The sequence below is a fragment of the Papio anubis genome, chromosome 16 (genome assembly GCF_008728515.1).
Source record: "Papio anubis isolate 15944 chromosome 16, Panubis1.0, whole genome shotgun sequence".
NCBI lineage: Eukaryota > Metazoa > Chordata > Mammalia > Primates > Cercopithecidae > Papio > Papio anubis.
Window position 1 is genome coordinate 18,662,677 of NC_044991.1, and position 20,718 is coordinate 18,683,394.

The following is a 20,718-nucleotide window of genomic DNA, read 5'->3' on the forward strand; positions in this document are numbered from 1 at the left end:
TGGCAACCAAATGTCTTGAGAGTTGCATTTGTTCCCACTGGGGCATGGAGTAAGGATGCTTCTCAGGGACATGCCAAGGACCACTCTCTCTGGAAGAAGAGGCAATAAACCTAGCCTGCCAGGCCTACCCAGGGTCCATAAGAACAGCAGGGTATACTGGAGACTATGAAGTGGCTCTGTGAAATGTCAGTCAGGCAACCCATAAGCTCAGTGTTCATAAGAACAAGACCATAAGGGGAACTGACCTTATAGGTTAGTCCATCAAATAGGCTTTTTTTAATGTTAAATACTTGGTGTTGGCAAGTAAATAGGCTCTCCCACATATTTCTGGTAGAGATGTAAATTGATACCATTTTTTTGGAAAGTTGTTGGTTGGTACACATTACAATCATTTAAAAGTTTGTCTCCTTCCACTTATACGACCCTATTTTTAGGACTCGGTTTTAAGCAAATTATCACAGATGCAGACAAAGATTTAGATATAAGGATTTCATCAGTATGTTCATTGCTACGTCATTTACAACAGAGGAATGTTGGAAACCACGTAAGGGCCCAACAATAGAAAAACAATTAGATAAATTCAAGTTCATATTTATGATGGAATTTTAAAAAAATTTTTTGTAGAGATGGGATCTCACTATATTGACTAGGCTGGTCTCGAACTCCTGACCTCAAGCTATCCTCCCAGCTTGGCTTCCCAAAGTGCTAGGATTATAGGCATGAGCCACTGCACCCAGCCATATGATGGAATATTGTGCAGCCATTAAAATTATAGCTTTGAAGAATTTGTTATGACATGAGGAGATACAAACCTATATGCCATATGAGTCCCACAATGTTTAAATATACGCATAAGGGTGTGGGGGTGTGTGTGTGTGTGTGTACCTGTGTATACATAAATATATCCAAATTTAACAATGATTATCTTGGGAAGACAAAACAATGTGAGAGCATTTTTAAAATATTTCTCCAATTTTTTCACAAGGGGTTTGTATAATTTTATAATCAGAACAAAATCCTTTAAAATCTGTAAGAATAAGGGACAACAATTCCAGAGCTGTCTCAGATTCACTAGCAGAGCCTGAGGACTGAAAGCAAAGTAGGCATGTAAGTTATGTGTTTTTGTTGAGGGGGGATGTAGAAAAAGACATGAAAATGTCACCGAGTGCTAACTACAGTTACGTTTTGTGTGCATGGAAATAGAAAACTGACATCTTAACCCAGCTCATGTGATGTTAGAGCTGGAATTACCTTGGAAATGGTTACAGCTGACCTTGCTATTTTCCAATGAAAATAAAATTGTAGCCCAGAGGAAGAAAGTGATTCACATTTACACATTAATTTTATCTTTACTTCCACACCCTAAGGACAGTAAGGCAGCATGGGCACACTCAGGATCACAAATCCAGGCATCAAGAATTGTCCTGGGGGCTGGGTGCAGTAGTTTACGCCTGTAATGCCAGCACCTTGGGAGGCTGTGGCAAGATCACTTGAATCCAGGAGTTTGAGACCTGCCTAGGCAACATAGTGAGACCCCATCTCTACAAAAAAATAACAAATAACTGGGTGCAGTGGCACTGTCTACAGTCCCAGCTACTCAGGAGGCTGAGCTAGGAGGATCCTTTGAGCCCAGGAGGTCTAGGCTTTGATGAGCTGTGATCACACCACTGCACTCCAGCTTGGGCAACAGAATGAAATCGTATCTCAAAAAAAACAATGAAAAGAATTGCCCAGGGCAATGGACAACTGGCTTCACAATCAGAGGCAGCCAGGGGATTTTTAAAAAGGATCCTGTATCAAGAATCATACTTGAAAGTACAGTTAAGTGGCATGGACATCCTTTTCCTCCCCTCCTTCAAAGCACACTGAGAACTTTCCAACCTGGTTCTAATCTTGGTTCTGCCATAGCAAACTATGTGACCTTGAGGCAGTCACTTTACTGCTTTTAGTCTCAGTCTCCTCCACTATAAACCAAGGATAAGAATCGTTTTTGGCCTACCCTAAAGGGTGTTACTGAACTTTAATGATGTGACAAAATTTAAGAAAGTTTTGCTCCACAAAGACATGCTATTCTGAAGAAATATTAATGCTTTTACACAGCCCATGTTTTCATAGATTACCCTGAATTTCCCGAAAGAAACAGAGTCATAATTTTCTCCTTGAGGAAACAAGGTCATCGTAGCCCAAATGGAAAATGCACTCAGCTAATTTCAGGAAACCTTTTTCTTTGTTAATGAACCATCTAAGACCCATAATGTCCAGAATTCTGGAGATGGCTTTCTGCTCCCTGCTTTTGTCCTTCTCTTTAAGGGATATCGGGAGATCCCAGGGCCTCTTCTCCATCCCTTCTCTAGGCTGTGTTAGACTCCTGCATTGGGATATCCTCCAATCATGATCCTTAAACTTTAACATAACCAGAATACAAGATATACAGTTAAATCTGCCTATCTTGAATATGCAGGTTCACAGATAATACATTCATTATTTATACATTTGTAGTGTAAGTATGTCCTGAATATTGCATGGGACATACTTATGCAAAAAAAAAAAAAAAAGACAAAAAAAGACAGAAAGGTATGTATTGTTTGCCTGAAATTCAGATTTAACTGGGCATCCTGTATTTTTATTTGCTAAATCTGGCAACCCTAATTAGAATCACCTGGAGGACTTATTAAACCACAGGCTGGTTAGGCATGGTGGCTCACACCTGTAGTCCCAGCACTTTGGGAAGCCAAAGGGGGAAGATTACTTGAGCTCGGGAGTTCGAGACCAGGCTGCACAACATAGCGAGATCTCACCTCTACTACAAATCAAAAATTAGCCAGGCGTGGTGGCATGCACCTGTAGTCCCAGGTACTCAGGAAGCTAAGGTGGGAGGATCGCTTGAGTCCAGGAGATCAAGGCTATAGTGAGCTATGATCACATCACTGCACTCCCACAGAGCAAGACCATGTCTCAAACAAACAACAACAACAACAAAAAAAAAACCACACAGATTACTGGGCCCCATTTCCTAGCATTTGTGATTCAGTAGGTCTGGTTTGAGGCTAGAAATTTTGCATTTCTAACAAGAGTGCAGGTCTTGTTGATGCTGCTGGTCTGGGTACCACAGTTTGAGAGCCCCATCCTGGGAGAATAAGAAGGGGAGAGGAGAATGCTAACTTTCACAGCACCACCTTTGGGCCAAGGGTTGGGCCATGTATTTCATTTGCTTTTTCTTTTTTAATGCCCACTACAATTCTGTGAGGTTGGTATTATTCTGATCTTCATTTACAGATGAGAATAAGGATCAGAAGATTGAAGTGACTTGCCCAAGGTCTTATAGCCAAAGGTGACTGAAGTCCCAGGGGCACAGGGAGAGGCTGTGGCACACACTGACTTTCTGGTTTTTCCCGGGATATTCCCTTCTGAATGTCCCTGAAGGGGCACAGTGGGGTGAGACCCTCTTACCCATCCCACCGTAAACTCAGGAGTGGCACGTGCTCATCTGTATCATGTTTTCATATTCCTTCTTCACCTTCTCAGGAATTTGTCTTTAATCATGATTAGTGTCTCCCTTAGTAAGCTCTCTTTTCACAGAGGGAGTTTGAAAAGATTTAATCTTGGATCCTTGCCATCTCAAGGATCACACTTCCTGGATTGGGACAGAAAATCAGATGGAGCTCCTATATTCAGAATATTTTATTTCTGAGACTCTAGTAAATATTTAGACACAGGCTTTGCTCCAGAGTCATCACAGTCTCTATTTACTCGGCCAACTCCTGTTCCCACGGACAATGGTCCTCTTTCACTCATTACCTTCATGAAATTCTCTCCTTGCCCAAAGAACCAAAGGGGCAGGAACTCAAGAAACCACTGACATTTTCCCACCAGTTTTTGGCACAAAAGACAGGTGAGGTCTTCCGCTGGCATTTAGAGGTTAAGGAGGCTGAAGACCAATCCATCCTCTCATCGAGATGAGCCCGTCTTTGAAATCATCAGCAATTCAGGGTCACTCATTCAAAGCACCTGATCTAAATACACCATCTTGGCCAGGTGCAGTGGCTCACACCTGTAATCCCAGCACTTTGGGAGGCCAAGGTGGGCAGATCACATGAGGCCAGGAGTTCAAGACCAGCCTGGCCAACATGGTGAAACCCTGTCTCTACTAAAAATACAAAAAAAATTAGCCAGGCATGGTAGCACAACCCTGTAATCCTAGCTACTAGGGAGGCTGAGGCAGGAGAATCGCTTGAATCTGGAAGGTGGAGGTTGCAGTGAGCCAAGATTATACCACTGCACTCCAGATTGGGCGACAGAGTGAGACCCTGTCTCAAATAAATAAATATGTATACCATCTCTACCCCACACTGGCCCCCTTTCAGTTTTTCAAATATCCCAAGCTTCTTCCTACATCAGGGCCTTTGGCTATTCTGTTCCTTCCGCTTGGGTTGCTCATCCCGGAATCTTCACACGGCTGGCTCCTTCTGATCATTCAAGGCTCAACCTGAATGCTCAGTCCTCAGAAAGGCCCTCTCTGAGCCTGTGTTGAATAAGGAAGACCGTTCTCCCTCCCACTGAACCTCACCCTTGACTCAAATATATTTTCTCTGGACACTTAACTATTATTAATTTTACATGTATTTTGTAAGAATGTGAGGGACACATACACACATGCACACAGATATATACCAGCACTTACACAGCGTCTGGCACATAGTAGGTATCAACATGCAGTTGTGGAATGGAAGAATAATACTACATAAATAGATGAATGATTCAATTCACAGCTTAAGGAGGAGAAGCTGGAGATGAGAAACAATTACTGTTTTATTTTTGGTTTTAGATGGAATCTTGCTCTGTTGCCCAAGTTGGAGTGCAGTGGTGCGATCTCAGCTCATTGCAACCTCCATCTCCCGGGTTCAAGCGATTCTCCTGCCTCAGCCTCCCAAGTAGCTGGGATTACAGGCACCTACCACCACGCCCAGCTAATTTTTGTAATTTTGGTAGAGACGGGGTTTCACCATGTTGGCCAGGCTGGTCTCGAACCCCCAATCTCAGCCGATCTGCCTGCCTCGGCCTGCCAAAGTGCTGGGATTACTGGCGTGAGCCACTGCACCCAGCCGAGAAACAATTATAATGACCATAATCATGATAGCCATCCCTCAGACAGCATTAAACTATATAGTGTCCTAAGAGATTTACATGTATTAACTAATTTAATCCCAGATATATTTCTAATATGAATAATCCAACGAATTCATTTTAACTGATAGTTTCACCACCTTTCTGCCTCTTCTGATTTCTACCAACCAGAAATATGGATTATAAAAATGTATTTTTTTCTCTGTCTACAGAAGCACTAATCTGTTAGAAAATGCTGGGAAGGCAGCCAGTGAGAAAGGAGAAGCCAGGTGCTTAGGTACCAACTAGATGGCAGGGACTTGGTTACACATCAATCAATTGATGCCTAGAAACACCAAGAATACATGGAGTGCTGAGTGGCTGTATATTAATCAGAGAAACTACTCAGAGGAGAGACTAAGCCATGAAGAATGGGAGGGAAGTGGTTCCATCAAAGAAAAAAAAGAAAGAAGGATGAAGGGGAGAGGAAGAGGAAAAGAGAAGAGAGAGGGAAAAGAGAAGGAAGAAAGGGAAGGAGGGAAAGAATGAGAAGGAGGAGGAGAATAAAAAGGAAGAGAAGGTGGAGGAATAGGAAAAGGAGAATGAGTAATAGGAAGAGAAGAAAAGGGAGGAAAAAGAAGGAGGAAGAAGAGAGAGCAAAGCAGACACTGCTGTGATAACCCAAAAGCTCCCACCCAAAATACAATGGGGAACTGCCAAGTTTTGCAAAACCTCTACTCAAACTGAGAAAACAAATGGCCTGAGAGTGAGGAAAGATAGCCACACCGAACTTTACCAAGGAGTCCAATGTGGGCTGAAATTGGGAACTCTGATTAGGGCTTGCTTTTCCAGTTTTACTCCCATGAGCCTAAACAACAACAGTTTTTCTCTGTGCATAAAAACAGAAATTTGGAGCACTGCTGGAGGCAGGCTTTGACTTAGACCCAGCACCCTCCTAACCGCCTGAATTCTTACCACTGTCTGCACTGTGTGGCCCCTGCATCAGAGCCAGAATATAGACTCAGGTCTCAGGTGACACCACCAAGGGAGACCAGCATGAGGGTCTGGGGACATGTCCCTCTCCTCCCTCTTTTCTCTTTAATTCAGCCCATATTTGTCAAGTGCCTTCTTGCAGTGCAAGGCGTTGGTGTTGTGAGGCTTAATAAGAAAAGTGTAGGCCTGGCTTTCATCACAGGGCACTGGGATAAATAAGAGCACATGCAGGTAAAAACGAGTAGAGCAGGGAGAGAGGGCCAAATGGACCTGGGCCAGAGGAGGCAGGAATTGCTTCCCCCAGGCTTATGAAGAGTCAAGTACTTATCTTTCCTTCTCACTTCTTCCTGGGGTGCATCCCTGCCTCTCCCATGTCCAGCTGCCTGGTTCCCTCTCTTCCTCTCCAATCCGTGAGTTCCCACCCATGTATTGGGACTACCAGGTTTTTCTAAGACACCCTTTGGCCCCTCTGGTGACATCATAAGTGACTGGACTTTGATCTGATCATTAGGTTTTAGAAACATAAAGATAAAATCAGATATATTTTATCCAAGAGGACTTGAAAAGTTTGAGAACCTGTCCTCTTTCTTCAGGGAAAATTTTCATCAGCGTCTCTGGTCAGCCCTAAATGAAATAATTTCTTGGTTTTCAGACCAATCTTTAGGCCACACCAATTGCCTCAAAAATTTCCATCTCAAAAGACAAGGAGAAAGAGACCTGAATAACCAGAAGATCAGAGGGAGTCTTAGCTCTGTCATTAGCTTGTGTAAACGTGGGCAACCCATGGGGTTAATCATAATCTTCACTGTACTTACCTCACTAGATCATTGAGGATTCAATCAGATAAGTGATATGACAGTCCTTCAACAGGTTTCAGTTGCAAAGAAGAACAAGAGCTAAACCTGAGAGTTTCATGTGTGCCAGGCTCTGTTCTGAGACTGTGTGTGTGTGTCCTCAAAACAACAAATCTGGCCCTCCACCTATTTTTGCAAATAAAGTCAGCCACATCCATTCATTCATCCATTTTCCTTGGATGCTTTTGTGTTACAGCAGTAGAGTGGAGTAGTTGTGACAGAGATGACATAGCAGCAAAGCCAAAAATATTTACTATCTGGCCCTTTACAGAAAAAGTTTGTCAACTATTTTGTTGTTGTTGGGTCTGGGATTTTTGTTGTTGTTGGTTTTGATTTTTTGTTGTTGTTGTTGTTGCTGCTGTTGTTTGAAACAGGGTCTCACTCTGTCCCCCAGGCTGGAAGGCAGTAACGTAATCATGGCTCACTGCAGCTTTGACCTTCCCAGATCAAGTGATCCTCCCACCTCAGCCTTGCAATTAGCTAGGACTACAGGTGCACACCACCACGCCCAGCTAGTTTTTAATTTTTCTGTAGAGATAGGATCTTGCTATGTTGCCCAGGCTGGTCTTGAACTCCTGGGCTCAAGTAGTTCTATCACTTCTGCCTCCCAAAATACCTGGATTGCAGGTGTGAGTCACCGTGCCTAGCTGAAACTCAGAATTTTAGTCCTGGAAGAGCCTTTGAGATTCCTTCTCTGACCATCTCCACATTATAGAGGAGACTCTCAGAGACTCAGAGATTAATGAATTGCCCAATGTCACAAAGCTGGAACAAGCTAAATCCTGTGTGCATTTCCCATTCCCTGCTCTTTGAAATACTTCTTCCTGAATCTAAGGGAGCTGCTCTCATGGAACTGGCTCTGCCAGTAGTCCTGGTAGGTGTGATCAAACTCTCTTCCAAAACAAGAGTCTCTCACTGGGCTGTGTACCTGGGGCCCCACTTCTCTGTGTAATTTCTGCTGCCAATGTCCAAAGAGTGGGGAATTCCCCTTCAAAGCGCAGCCCCTGAGCTGCACAGCTTTCCTGCCCTTGCATCTCCACACAGACAGCTGTGAGTGAAGGGCGCCAAACCCTGGTGCCACAGAAAAAGGGAATCCTGGGCCACCAACCAGCCCAGTTACATAAGGTACAGTTTCATGGTTTCGTGTTACTCAGATGAGTTGCCTTGGCTTGCCTCAAGCATGACTCAGGCTTCCGGGGACCTCCCCGCCTGGATCCCTACGTAAGCTGACTCCTCTTGTACTTTTAATCCTGGAGTCCTTGCTCCTTCCTTCTGATTGTCCCTCGCTTCTATCCTCAAGCCAACACACAAACAGTTTTTCTGTCTGGGCTTCATTCAGTTTTCAGGAACAGAGTCTGTTTCCAGAGTTTCTGTATCTTCATCTGAAAGGAAAGGTCATAACCATTCCTTTCAAAGCCCCCTAAGCCCCAGAAATGCCCAAAACCAGCCTCTCCTCTGTCCAATATGTTTCCAGACTTTATGAGCTCCGACTTTCTCCTACTTTTCTTGTGGGTGACAACCCAAATCCTCCCTGTCTCAGGTATATCAACACATGTCAATACAAGTTGTTCCTTCCTAAAATCCCACAGGATTCTCTTGCAGAAGCTTCTCTGCTGTCCACTCTTCCTATGGCACAAAGCAACTGGCAAAGGGCAAGAGAGATGTCAGCAGTGGAGAGTCTCTGACCCCTGTGAAATGTACCTTGGGCCAGCACATTTGAGAACTGATATTCTGGTTATGGATTTATGGACCAATGATAGGCTTTGAACCAACTTCGTATTTTATTTCAAATGGAAATCTAGAAGCAACTTTCGATGTGGTTTCAAATCTTTTTAACTTTGGAGGGAAAGTGCTTAGATTCTTTCATGCTGTGTTTTCCTTTGATTTCTTCTTCCAGGTATGCATTGCTATGGTGTTATTAAATCATTTTAAATTTTAGAATGGAAATCACCACGCTTATTGGTCTTTTAAATTATCAGTTTTTAAACTTTGCAAGTCAGCAGAACCTTGTTTTCAAAGAAAATCTTAGTAGATTCCTCTTGTATAAAATAAATAACAGTTGGGTTGATGGGGTTAGAGAAAGGAGAACAGCCCTAGAAGCACTTCTGCTGAGCCCCAGAGTTGTAGGGAAAATAGTTTAAAAATAATTACTTTAGAATATAATCTTTCTTTCTCTCTCTCTCTCTCTCTCTCTCTCTTTCTTTCTTTCTTTATTTTTGAGACGGAGTCTCGCTCTGTTGCCCAGGCTGGAGTGCAGTGGCACGATCTCGGCTCACTGCAATCTCCGCTCATTGCAATCTCCTCCTCCCGGGTTCATGCCATTCTCCTGCCTCAGCCTCCCGAGTAGCTGGGACTACAGACGCCCTCCACCTCGCCCGGCTAATTTATTGTATTTTTAGTAGAGACGGGGTTTCACCGTGTTAGCCAGGATGGTCTCAATCTCCTGACCTTGTGAGCTGCCTGCCTCAGCCTCCCAAAGTACTGGGATTACAGGCATGAGCCACCGCACCTGGCCAACCATACTTTATTTAATTTAAGGCATGAACTATTGTAAGACATACCAAGCAGCACAAAGAAAGAAAAACACTGCCACTGAATGCCACTGATTGACCCGATTTCAGAGATGATAAAAGGTGGTCAATGTGTAGCTAGAATTGATTATTTACAGTAGTATAAATATACATATAAATAATGTGAATTCACACAGTCAACTTGAAAGTTAAATTTAAGAGAATCAGCAGCAGTAGCTTCAGGTAAATGCCAGCTTCCATTCACTGAGTACTACTAAGTACTGTGCACCAGACAGATGGCAACTGGAGAGGTTGCCTCGGCACTCCTATCCTTCCTTCCATTTCTTAACGTTCCCATTTATTGATCATTCAGTAGGCAGTGTTGAGTGCTATACATGCATTGTCTCATGTGATTCTAATACATGGAGAGGTTTAGAATCTATTAACATAATCTTGTGAAATCTTAGATGGAAACTATGGTTGGAGGAAATAGAGTCAAATGTCAGCCTCATCAAGGAAGCAGTGATTTCTGCACAAAAGAAGAAAAATGACGCCATGTTTCTCTGTTGGTTAGAAAAATCTGATACTGAGACATGCATGCATAAGGAAAACACCTACAGGAAACTTTACATAAACCACTAAACCCTACCTGCTTTGGGTGGGACCAGTCCCTCTCCTCAACAAACCCTCAACCCAGATCCAGACTGGGGCACTATCAGAAAGAAAAAAGTCATCTCTAGTTAAGATGTGATGTGTTCTCAGGCCCAGCCCAAAATGCATATCTCCTAAGAGTGGTTCTGCTTCATGCCTCCCTGTCTCATTGTTCTTCTCCAAGACACAGAAATTGGAAGCTGAAATCTTACCCCCAGTATATCAACCTTAGAAGTTTTCATCTTGATTATAGTCAATGGATGGAAAAATAGCCTGTCTGAAAACGGAATAGTTTGTCTTAAAAGTAGTGAGTTTCCTATCAGGTAGGGTAGGGAGGAGAAAGTGGAGTTAGGTGCAGACTGAGGCTGGATGAGCATTTAGAAGGCCTGCTATAGGGGGCACAGAAGCATTCGATGGGGTGGGAGGTGCATTGTTTTCAAAATAAATAAACTCCAAGGTCCTTTTCAGCTCTCTAATTCAGTAAATCTCAAGTCCACTGAGATTTTAGATCTGAAATCCACAGATTAGCACTGTTGAATAAAATGTTCTATAATGATAGAAAGGTTCTAGATCTGCACTCTAGGTAGCTACTTATCCACCTGTGGCTTTTGAGCACTTGAAATATGGCTATGTGACTGAGGAAGGAAATTTTTAGTTTTATCTAATTTTAATTTTAGTTTAAACAGCCAGTGTGGCTGGTGCCTACCATATTGGACAGCACAGCTCTGGAGAGACTACTCAGTCTTGTCTTGAACTTTGGGGTAAGGGATACTTCTTTAACACCAGCTTTTGGGAAACCACAAAAGTCCAAAGCATTGAGAAGACAGAAAGCTCTGATGCAAAACTGAAAGGAGGCATCCAAATATACGTGCCTCTACCAAGCAAGGTGTCAGGAGAGACCACCATGAGGGGCCAACCACAGAAGTCAGCATCTGTCCAATATTCTTGGCCGCCTTAAGAATAAAATAGAAATGGTTTCATGGTTTCTCTTTTATGTGGAACCTTAAAAACCAAAACAATTCAGAAGTTCAAGACAAGCCTGGCCAACATGGTGAAACCCTGTGTCTACTAAAAATACAAAAAGTAGCCAGGCATGGTGGTGGGCACCTGTATTTTCAGCTACTCAGAAGGTTGAGGCAAGAGAATCACCTGAACCCAGGAGGCAGAGGTTGCAGTGAGCCAAGATCGTGCCATTACACTCCAACCTGGGTGACAAGAGCAAAACTCCGTCTCAAGAAACAAAACAAAACAATAGAAACAGAGAGTAGAATGGTGCCCACCAGGAGCTATGGCAGGAGCTGTGGCAGGAGCTGTGGCAGAAGAGGGTGGAGGGGGATGGGAAGATGCTGGCTAAAGAGTACAAAGTTTCAGGTAGGTTGATTTAAGTTCTGGAGATCTAGTCTACAGCCCCATGACCATAGTTAATATAATATGTCATAAACTCAAAAACTGCTAAGAAATTAGATCTTAAGTCTGGGTTTGGTGGCTTATGCCTGTAATCCCAACACTTTGGGAGCCAAGACAGGAGGATTGCTTGAGCCCAGGAGTTTGAGATCAGCCTAGGCAACATAGCAAGACTCCATCTCAATTCTTTTTAAAAAACAAAAAACAAAAAAGAGAAAGAAATTAGATCTTGCCGGGCACAGTGGCTCAAGCCTGTAATCCCAGCACTTTGGGAGGCCGAGACGGGCGGATCACAAGATCAGGAGATCGAGACCATCCTGGCTAACACGGTGAAACCCCGTCTCTACTAAAAATGCAAAAAATTAGCCAGGCGTGGTGGCAGGTGCCTGTAGTCCCAGCTACTCGGGAGGCTGAGGCAGGAGAATGGCATAAACCCGGGAGGCGGAGCTTGCAGTGAGCTGAGATCCGGCCACTGCACTCCAGCCTGGGCAACAGAGCAAGACTCCATCTCAAAAAAAAAAAAAAAAAGAAATTAGATCTTAAATGTTCTCACTATAAAAAATAAGTGCAGTATGTGAGGTGATAGAGACATTAATTAGTTTAATTTAATCATTGTACTTTGTATATACATCAAAACATTCCATTGTACACTGTAAATACATACAAATTTTAGTTGTCAAAAAATTAAAATTTTTTAACAATAGAAATGACTTCAAGGATAACCCAAGCAACTGGGAAGATGCCAGTTATTTAAAAATTCATCCCAAAATAGCTGATCAAAGGCCAACTGCAGGATGTGGCATGATTTCCTGGTACAGTTCTCTCTGGCTGTACTTACCCTGACAGGGGCATTCTTTACCTTCTTGCTTCCTTCAGCCAGCTCACAGCCGTCACTCCCTTCTCATTGTATGTACTTTTCATCATCTTATGCTTTCACCAGCCAGTCTTATTTGTATCTTAAGCCCAAGAAATTGCACGGTTTGGCCAATGTGTTCAACCAGTCACTTAAATGAGAACTCCTAATCAAAATGGTCATGGGGCTGAATTGATAAACTGGCCAGAGCCCTAAGATATGATGGAAGGAACTTCCTGGTTTCTCTTCCACCCATGCACATGTCCTTTGATTGTGACAGTTCCACCCATGTACAAAACACAAAATCCAACAAGAGAGAGGAATCCTCATCCAGTGGAAAACTGTAATTGGAAACAGCAGGGGGCACCTCCTTCATCCATTAAATGAGTATCTAGGGGCTCCATGTATCAGGCATTTCGTTAGGCTCTGAAGTAGGACAGATAAAACCTCTTTTCCATGGGACTTAAAGTAGGAACATGGTAGCAAAAGAATCACTATTTCTTGAGCTCTCCCACAAACATAAGAGGTCTCCACTTTTCACAACATTCCTGGAAGTTAAATGTTATCATCCCCCTTTTATAGAAATGGAAACTCAAGAATTGCCCAAGATCACCTCGATCTGTGTGCTCTTTCCTCTGACCACCCACCTTGTGCAGTCTCTTCCTTTATTTATTCCTTGGAGGACTCTAAGGGTGATTTATTTAAAGGCTATTCCCTTACGACAAGAGATTAAGGGTGCCCAGGAGACCCGATGAGCATGAGACTCACTGTCAAGAATCCTTTTGGGATCTTTGTATCCTAGAATCACCACCACCCAAAGCCAAGAAGAAAATGAGTTCCTAAAGGAACTCATCAGTTAAGCAGTTATGCAAATAGTATTTCAGAGAAAACTTACCGGCCACCACACCATACTTCGGCCTGCCAGGAAGAAGCCTCCAACAGTTCCACGATTGGTGGAAAACATAGCCTGAGGAGGAAAGGGTCAAAAATGTAATAGAAAACTAGAAGAGTGGCCTTGCCAGCCAAAAGAATATACCTCCCCATATGTGCACCTTCTTCTACCCACTCCACTTTGTGAAACACTTTCATATTCCTTCTTCCCCTGCAGCCTCAAAAGACTAAGATGAAGGAGCCAGGAACCTACGTTTGATAGATAAGGAAACTGAGGCTCAGAGGACATATACAGCTTACTCTAGGGCTAGTGCAAAATTAGCTTCCAGCAAGTCACTCCACCTGAATCTGCTTGCTTGTCTGTTAAACGGCAGGAATGGAGCTTTTTATGCCTTTCTTACAAGCATATTGAGGTGCCTAATGAATGCTGTATTTATTTTAGCCTCCTGAGTAGCTGGGATTACAGCCACATGGTGGCATATGCCTATAATCCCAGCTACTCAGGAGGCTGAGGTGGGGGAATCATTTGAGCCCAGAAATTCAAGACCAGCCTGGAAACATAGCAACACCCATCTCAAAAAAAAAGAAAAAGAAATATCATACTTTTTTAAAGTACCATATGGGATATGAATGATATCTTTGTTACCAGAAAAGTGAAAAAATGCTCTTAAGAATGCAAGGCATTTGTACTAAATATTAAATAAAAGACCAGACAAATTCAAGTCTTTCCTCTCTGAGGGTGTAGGTAGCAGGTTGCTGGAATCATCATCATATATATAGAATGATTATATATATTTTAGACAGAGTCTCACTCGGTCACCTAGGCTAGAGTGCAGTGGCATGATCTCAGATCACTGCAACCTCTGCCTCCTGGGTTCAAGCAATTCTCGTGCCTCGGCCTCCTGAGTAGCTGGGACTACAGGCATGTGCTATCACACCCGGCTAATTTTTGTATTTTTAGTAGAGATGGGTTTCACCATATTGGTCAGGCTGATCTCAAACTCCTGACCTCAAGTGATCTGCCCGCCTTGGCCTCCCAAAGTGCTGGGATTACAGGAGTAAGCCACCACACACAGCCAATATATTATGACTATAGTGTTAGTATAGAGGAAGGAGAGGACTCTGTCAGACCAGGGAGCCAGGAAAGGCTTACAGAGCTAGCAGCATTTCAGCAAATCTTGATTGAAGAAAGAATGGAATTTTATTAGAGAAGAGGGAGGAATGTGGTAAGATTCCAGAACAGCAGATCTAGAGGTGGAACCTCACCCAGCATGGAGAAGGGGAGAATGGCGAACAGTGTTATCTGGTGAGCTTGGCTGAGGCATTTGAATGGAGAAAGTGGTGAGAAGTGGGGCAGAACACACAGTCAAATGCCACGCTAAAACGTGCAGACTTTATTGCATAGGCAGTAGGGAGCCACTGAGGGTTCATGAGGAGAAAAATGACATGCATCTTCAATATACAATGACTAGCACCTCCCACAGATCCCTTGGGATGTTGCCTCCAAGCCTTCAGATTATTTCTGGTCCAGCTCAGGCCCAGGGCCAGTCCTCCAGCAGAAAATAGGGTCAGTGCCTCTGTTCCTGGCCCCTGGCCATCTTCCCTCTTCTTCTATGTTATTGGCTCCTCTTAGCGGACACTTGCTAACCTCCCTGAAAATGTTAGTAGCTGATAGTGACTTAACTGTGTCAGAGGTGGTGCCTTCTTTTTTTTTTTTTTAGATGGAGTCTCATTCTGTTGCCCAGGCTGGAGTGCAGTGGTGCAGCCTCAGCTCACTGCAACCTCCGCCTCCCGGGTTCAAGCAATTCTCATGCCTCAGCCTCCTGAGTAGCTGGGAGTACAGGCACACACCACCACACCTGCTAATTTTTGTACAGACAGGGTTTTGCCATGTTGTCCAGACTGATCTTGAACTCCTGATCTCAGGTGATCTGCCCGCCTCGGCCTCCAAAAGTACTGGGATTACAGGCATGAGCCACTACGCCCGGCCAATGTCTGCATTTTCATAGGTGACCACTAAGCTAAAAAGCATCACTATTCCGAAGGCATTAACCCCTGATAGTGACATCTCAGGCACTTAGACACTTGTAATTTAGTCATCAAACATGCCTGAGACAGATAACATGTTGCTAGGTGCTCAGACTCAACGATGTATTATTGAACTTAGTCCTTTAGGAAGCAGGGCCATTATTGTGTCCCATCAGTCAACATAGATTTGCTGAGCTCCCCCATGTGCTGGGCAGTACCCGGGAGAGCATGGCTTGGGTCTTTCTGGACTCCTGGCAGGGTCCCTCCTCCCACAGGAGATACTGTGAAGTCCTCTGTAGCAGTTTTTTTGGGAATAGCAAGAGATCTAAGAATCAGAAAAGGTAGCTAAGGGCCAAAACAGAAACAAATCCCAAGGACCCGAGCTATAGCAACTGACCAAGGAAAAGCCATTCTGAAGGCCACTGTGAAGTTGAAGAAGATTGATATCCCCAGTTGGTCTCAGAAATGAAGACCTTAGAGGAAGAATGTGAGGGCAGAGACTAGAGTGGGGAGCTGAAATAATTCAAGAAAGATGATGGGGATGGACAAAAGGTGAAGAGAGGTGTGTGTGCACCAAGGCTTTTCTTCTTCGGAATTTTCATGCCCTCATCCATGCAAGCCCAGACACTACCTATTCATTCTTCAAGGCCCCTCAAAATCCACTTCCCCCATGAAACCCTACCTGACACTCCCCCATGGAAACCTCCTCCTTCCCTACAGCCTCCTCCCTTCTCCAAGTGAAAGTGTCTGAACACCCAGATGACTTCACTTATGCCTTGTTCACAGCCATTACAATTTTTTTTTACTTTGTGTTACCATATTACAAATTTTTAATTTCCCATAATGCTTTGGGCATAATGCTTTGTGCACAGAAAATCACTGTTCTGTGGGCATGAGATGCTCAAAGGATAACTTTAAAGTTCCAGACACCACTTTGTAAACCACAGTGTTACATTCACCTGTCCACTCTACAACTAGAAGAGAATGAACTCACAACTCCAAGCTGCTGGGGTAAAAGAAGGACAATTACTGACCCACAATGTTTTGGTTTGGGGTTTACTTGGGTTCTATCTCCACGGAATACAAAGAGCACTGAGCAGAAAGGAAGAACTTTAGGCCTCTTTCCAGAAGAGGAACAACTTAAGAAGCTGAGGATGTTGGGCCTGGAGAAGAGAAGCCTCAAATGCAGCCTATTGTCTTCTGAAATGTAAAGTGGGACAGACATGATGCTTGGTGTGGCCCACATAGGACACAACCAGACAAAATGACAGAAGTTCCAGGACATCAGGTCTGAGCCCAGAGCCAAAAGGAATATCCTCTCTGTCAGAGCTGTCCAGAGATGGAATAAAGCCACTTGGGAGAGTTTCCACTGGAAGTGTTCAAGTGAAGGCTGTTGACAACTAGTCTAAAGTTGATTTTGTCAAATGATCTAAAGAACAGCATCAACTTAAAAAAAAAAAAAAGCAAAGGAATTCAGCACCACCAGGACACTGTCACAACAATGCAATGACAGTAAGGACCATGGAGAGAGTATTCCCAGAAAGGCAAGTGTCTTGGGGAGTGGGAAAGGTAGAATAGTGGAAAGAGCATTGGCTTTGGCATCATAAGACCTTGATTCTTGCCCCAGCTCTGGGACTGATTCATCTGAATGACTTCTGGTCACCCTCTCTGATCCTTATCTGTAAAACAGAAAGGTTGGGCTCCCTCAAGGGCCATTCCAATTCAGTCATTCAATGATGCTATCAGTTCAAATGACTGCATAAGACAGGGGTCAGTAATATTTTTTTCTTTAAAGAAAAAGGCCCTGATGGTAAATACTGAGGCTTTGTGGAATATACAGGGTCTCTGCTGCAAATTCTTCATATTTTGTTTTGTTATTTCTTTTTCACAACCCTTCAGAAGTGTAAAAACCATTCTTGGCTTATGGACCATACAAAAACAGGCTGTGAGACAGATGTGGCCCATGGGCCATAGTTTAACAACCCCTGGCTTGAGGGAATTTCAGGATAGCTTGATGAACTCTTCCAGGAAGAATAAGGTCAGAGATCCAGCTTAAAAGGATATAAAATTCCCTAAGAAACAAACTGATAGGTGGTGAAAGAAAAATGGAAATTAACTCTGAAGAAGCAATAAGCCAAAGCCTAAAATATGATTGGAGGAGGCAGAGTTGTAAAAGGACAAAACAGAACCAAATAATGTTGGAAGACATGGAGAAGGTGACAGAGGGACATTGACTCAAGTGTGGGTCTTTTCTAAGTTGAAGAAACACAATGGGCCTGGACCACTCTGCATGTGCAGCCCAGAGATCATGAAGGAGTCAGAATGGCCACCCCTGAATCAAGTCACTCTTGACACTTTAACAGCAAACAGAGGAGGACAAACTGGAAGAAATCCAATGCATTAAATGACCAGGGTCCAGAGGCACTGTCTAATGGGGGAAGATTAAACATAGACAAATACTAAACAAGCTATTAAGTAGCATTTAGCAGGACAAGTGATACTGATTCACAGATACTTGAAACATGTAAACACCATTTAAAAAGTATAAACACCTACTGGACTGGCAGGGCTAAAATGAGATTGGTTAAGAGAACCGAGATTATCAGAGATTGTCTGGGAAACAGGCAGTACTGTATAGCCAGCAGATGACAGGCTCACACCTTGGCTCTAGCACTTATAAGCTGGGGTGGGTGGGAGGAGGAAATCAGTCACAGTGGCAGAGTGCCTGGTACCATAAAAAATCAGAAGCCAAGAGATCTGAGTTAAAAGAACAATGTCATCTATTGTAACCTTAAGCAAATCACAACCAAATGAGGCTTCAATTTCCTCTTCTGTAAAATGGGGATTAGCATTCTGGCCTTCCCCGTCTTGTGGCTTTTGTAAAAATATACTACCCACCTGACCACTGCTGCCCATTTTCAAACATTGTTCAGAGTCTAGATCATACCATGGAAGGTAAATGACAATAGTAGTTTTTTTTTAATCCCAGAATCCGTAAACAGCTTTCAGATTCACCTCTGCATATCCTCACCACAACCATGGGGGAGTCATTAGAATAGATAAGAGTGTACCTATTTTAAAGTTGAGTAAACGGAGGCTGAGGGAAGTTACCCAGTGTTGCAGAATTCGAACCATATGAAAGCCAGTAGTGAACTTGAGTATCCTGGCTCCTAGTTGGTCAGTTTCCACTATGTCTAGGAAGCTGAGAGTATTGAGGGAAAGTCAGCCATACTGATCCCATGTGACACTTGGAGGCATTCTGCCACATGTAGTTTCTACAATTCCTTTGAAAAAAAAAAACACTTCCTTTTCCTTTTGTCCCTGAAAAAGCTCTGTGTCCACAGAAGGGTTCATGCCTATCTTCCTCTCCTCTAAGTCAAAAGAGTTCAACACAATTACCAGCTGGTACAGCAGCCTCCCTGGGCTTATCACCTCCACCTCCATAACAATCATGAGAGTGGCTGGAATATCTGCAAACTTTTTATACTTTTTATAATTTTTTTATTTTTTGTAGAGACAGAGTCTCAGTATGTTGCCCAGGCTGATCTCGAACTCCTGGACTCAAGCAATCCTCCCACTTTGGCCTCTCAAAATGCTAGGATTACAGGAGTGAGCCACCACACTCGGTCCTGCACACTTTTAAAACATCTCCTCCTCTAGTTGTTGGGCGTGCCAGAGTCTGTCATAAGTGAAATGTCCATGTTCCAGGTGGCTGAGAACAAGTTTCTCTGGTTTGTTGTGTCCCCAGAGTCCCAAAAGGAGACACACACTTCCCTCTCCCCAGTGCCAGGTCACCCCCAGATCTTCCTCCTCCTCCTCCTTCTCCTCCTCTTCCTTTTCCACCCATCTTTCTCATCTCTAACTTGCTCCAGTCCCTGGGATCCTCACGCACAAGGCCTCTGGGTTAACCTCTCCCAGAATGGGGGCATGGAGTCAGTATCCCACTGTCTGCCACCTCAGCATCCTCATCTCTGGGGCTGGCAGAGGCTGTGGCTTTCCCACTCCACACCGTTTCTTTCCCATCTGAAACTGGATGACTAAAAGGTAGGACAGTAGTCACCTGCTAGAGGCTCATCTCCCAAGCCCCGGAGCCCTCGCTGCAGCTCCAAGTGGCCCCTTCCCTGCTCCTTACACTTTCCAGTGGTCTCTTCAAACCCCCACCTTCCTCCTCTGCTCACAGGCCCAGGTATCCTCCTTGGTCCTTCCTGGCAGGCTGCCCTGGGCACCCTTCTCACTTCTGCTCATCCTTGCTTGCCCTCCTCCCTTCATGCTGTGCCTCTGAGTGCTTCTAAAGTGCTTCCAAGTCATTTCCTCTCCCCTCCACTGACACTTAAGCCTACTGCCCTTTGCAGCTCAGTGAGGCTGTTGCTCCTCCTCCATGAGCACCCTCCCCACCCGCGTCCCAGGACCCACTGCATACCCACAGTCCGACGGCCATCACCACCACGAAGTAGATAACGATGACAGAGATGTCAGCTGCATTGCGAATGAGCTCGTGGGTCTCAACAGGCCGGGTGACCGAGGTGGTCGTGGGGCTCCAGGTGCTACTGTCCATGGTGGCAGAGTTGTGTCCCTCCCTCTCACCAGGGCCACTAGCTCCTTATACGGCCTCCTGGTTAATGATCAGCACTGGGGGAGGGGACCTGGGACGTTGAGGGAGCAGGGCAGTAGCGCGGGGCCCCTGTGATGCCTTACAGGCTGCACCGTCGGGAAGCAGCTCCGGGCGTGGAGCCCAGGAAGGAGTAGCTGGCTGAGCTGTTGGCTGGGGCGGCGGTTGGGCAGGTAAGAGTTGTCCTGTGAATGGGGAGGGGCCAGCCAGGGGGTGGTGCCTGCCTGCCACAAAGGCCCACTGTACTCCCACAGCAGGTACCAGCAGCGCCACCACACCTGCCCTTGCCAGAGCTGGAGTGGCTCCATTGAGGGAACAGGCCACCTCAGGCTGGGGGCCTAGAGGCTTCAGATCACCTGCCACCCATCCTTGGACCAGTCCCAGGCCTTCTAAGGACTTGGCTTATCTGCTTGTAAAATGGGTGCAGCACTCTTCTGAGGAATCAGTCAAGTCTTGTTCTCCCTGGAGAACATTCTTGAGAGGATAGAGAGTTTCTGGTTGTCGCTGGAAGAAAATCAGCACAATCCTAATCTCTTGGCCACTAGGACAGCCACCCACCCACCCACATTCCTGACTCCCCCTCCACAGCCTTGCAGCCCCCAGGACCACTGTTACGCCCACTGTAAAGAGGAAGAAACTGAGACTGGGGAAAGGGATCTCACTGCGAGCTATTTCCTTGCCCTGTCCCTCTCCCAGTAATGATGCAGGGCCCTCCAGAGGCAGCAGAAGGGATACTAGAGAACTCTTTCCAAGGAGTTCATCAAACCCTGACCTTCCTGGGGACTCAGCTCACCCATCTGGAAACACATGTCTAAACCGCAA

The 20,718-nt window shown here is 44.6% G+C and overlaps 1 protein-coding gene across 2 annotated transcripts in view; it reads right to left on the minus strand.

Moving 5' to 3' along the window:
- Positions 1 to 20,351, minus strand: part of SLC5A1 (solute carrier family 5 member 1) — a 71,424-nt gene extending 51,073 nt beyond the window's left edge. Inside the window, exons 1-2 of one of the 2 annotated variants that reach the window (XM_009217141.3) lie at positions 19,708 to 20,351; positions 13,264 to 13,335 (exon numbers count right to left, since the gene is read on the minus strand). In XM_009217141.3, the coding sequence (XP_009215405.1) occupies positions 13,264 to 13,335; positions 19,708 to 19,842 (207 nt within the window). In that variant the 5' untranslated portion in view covers positions 19,843 to 20,351. 2 annotated transcript variants of the gene reach the window in all.
- Between the last annotated feature and the right edge of the window lie 367 nt (positions 20,352 to 20,718).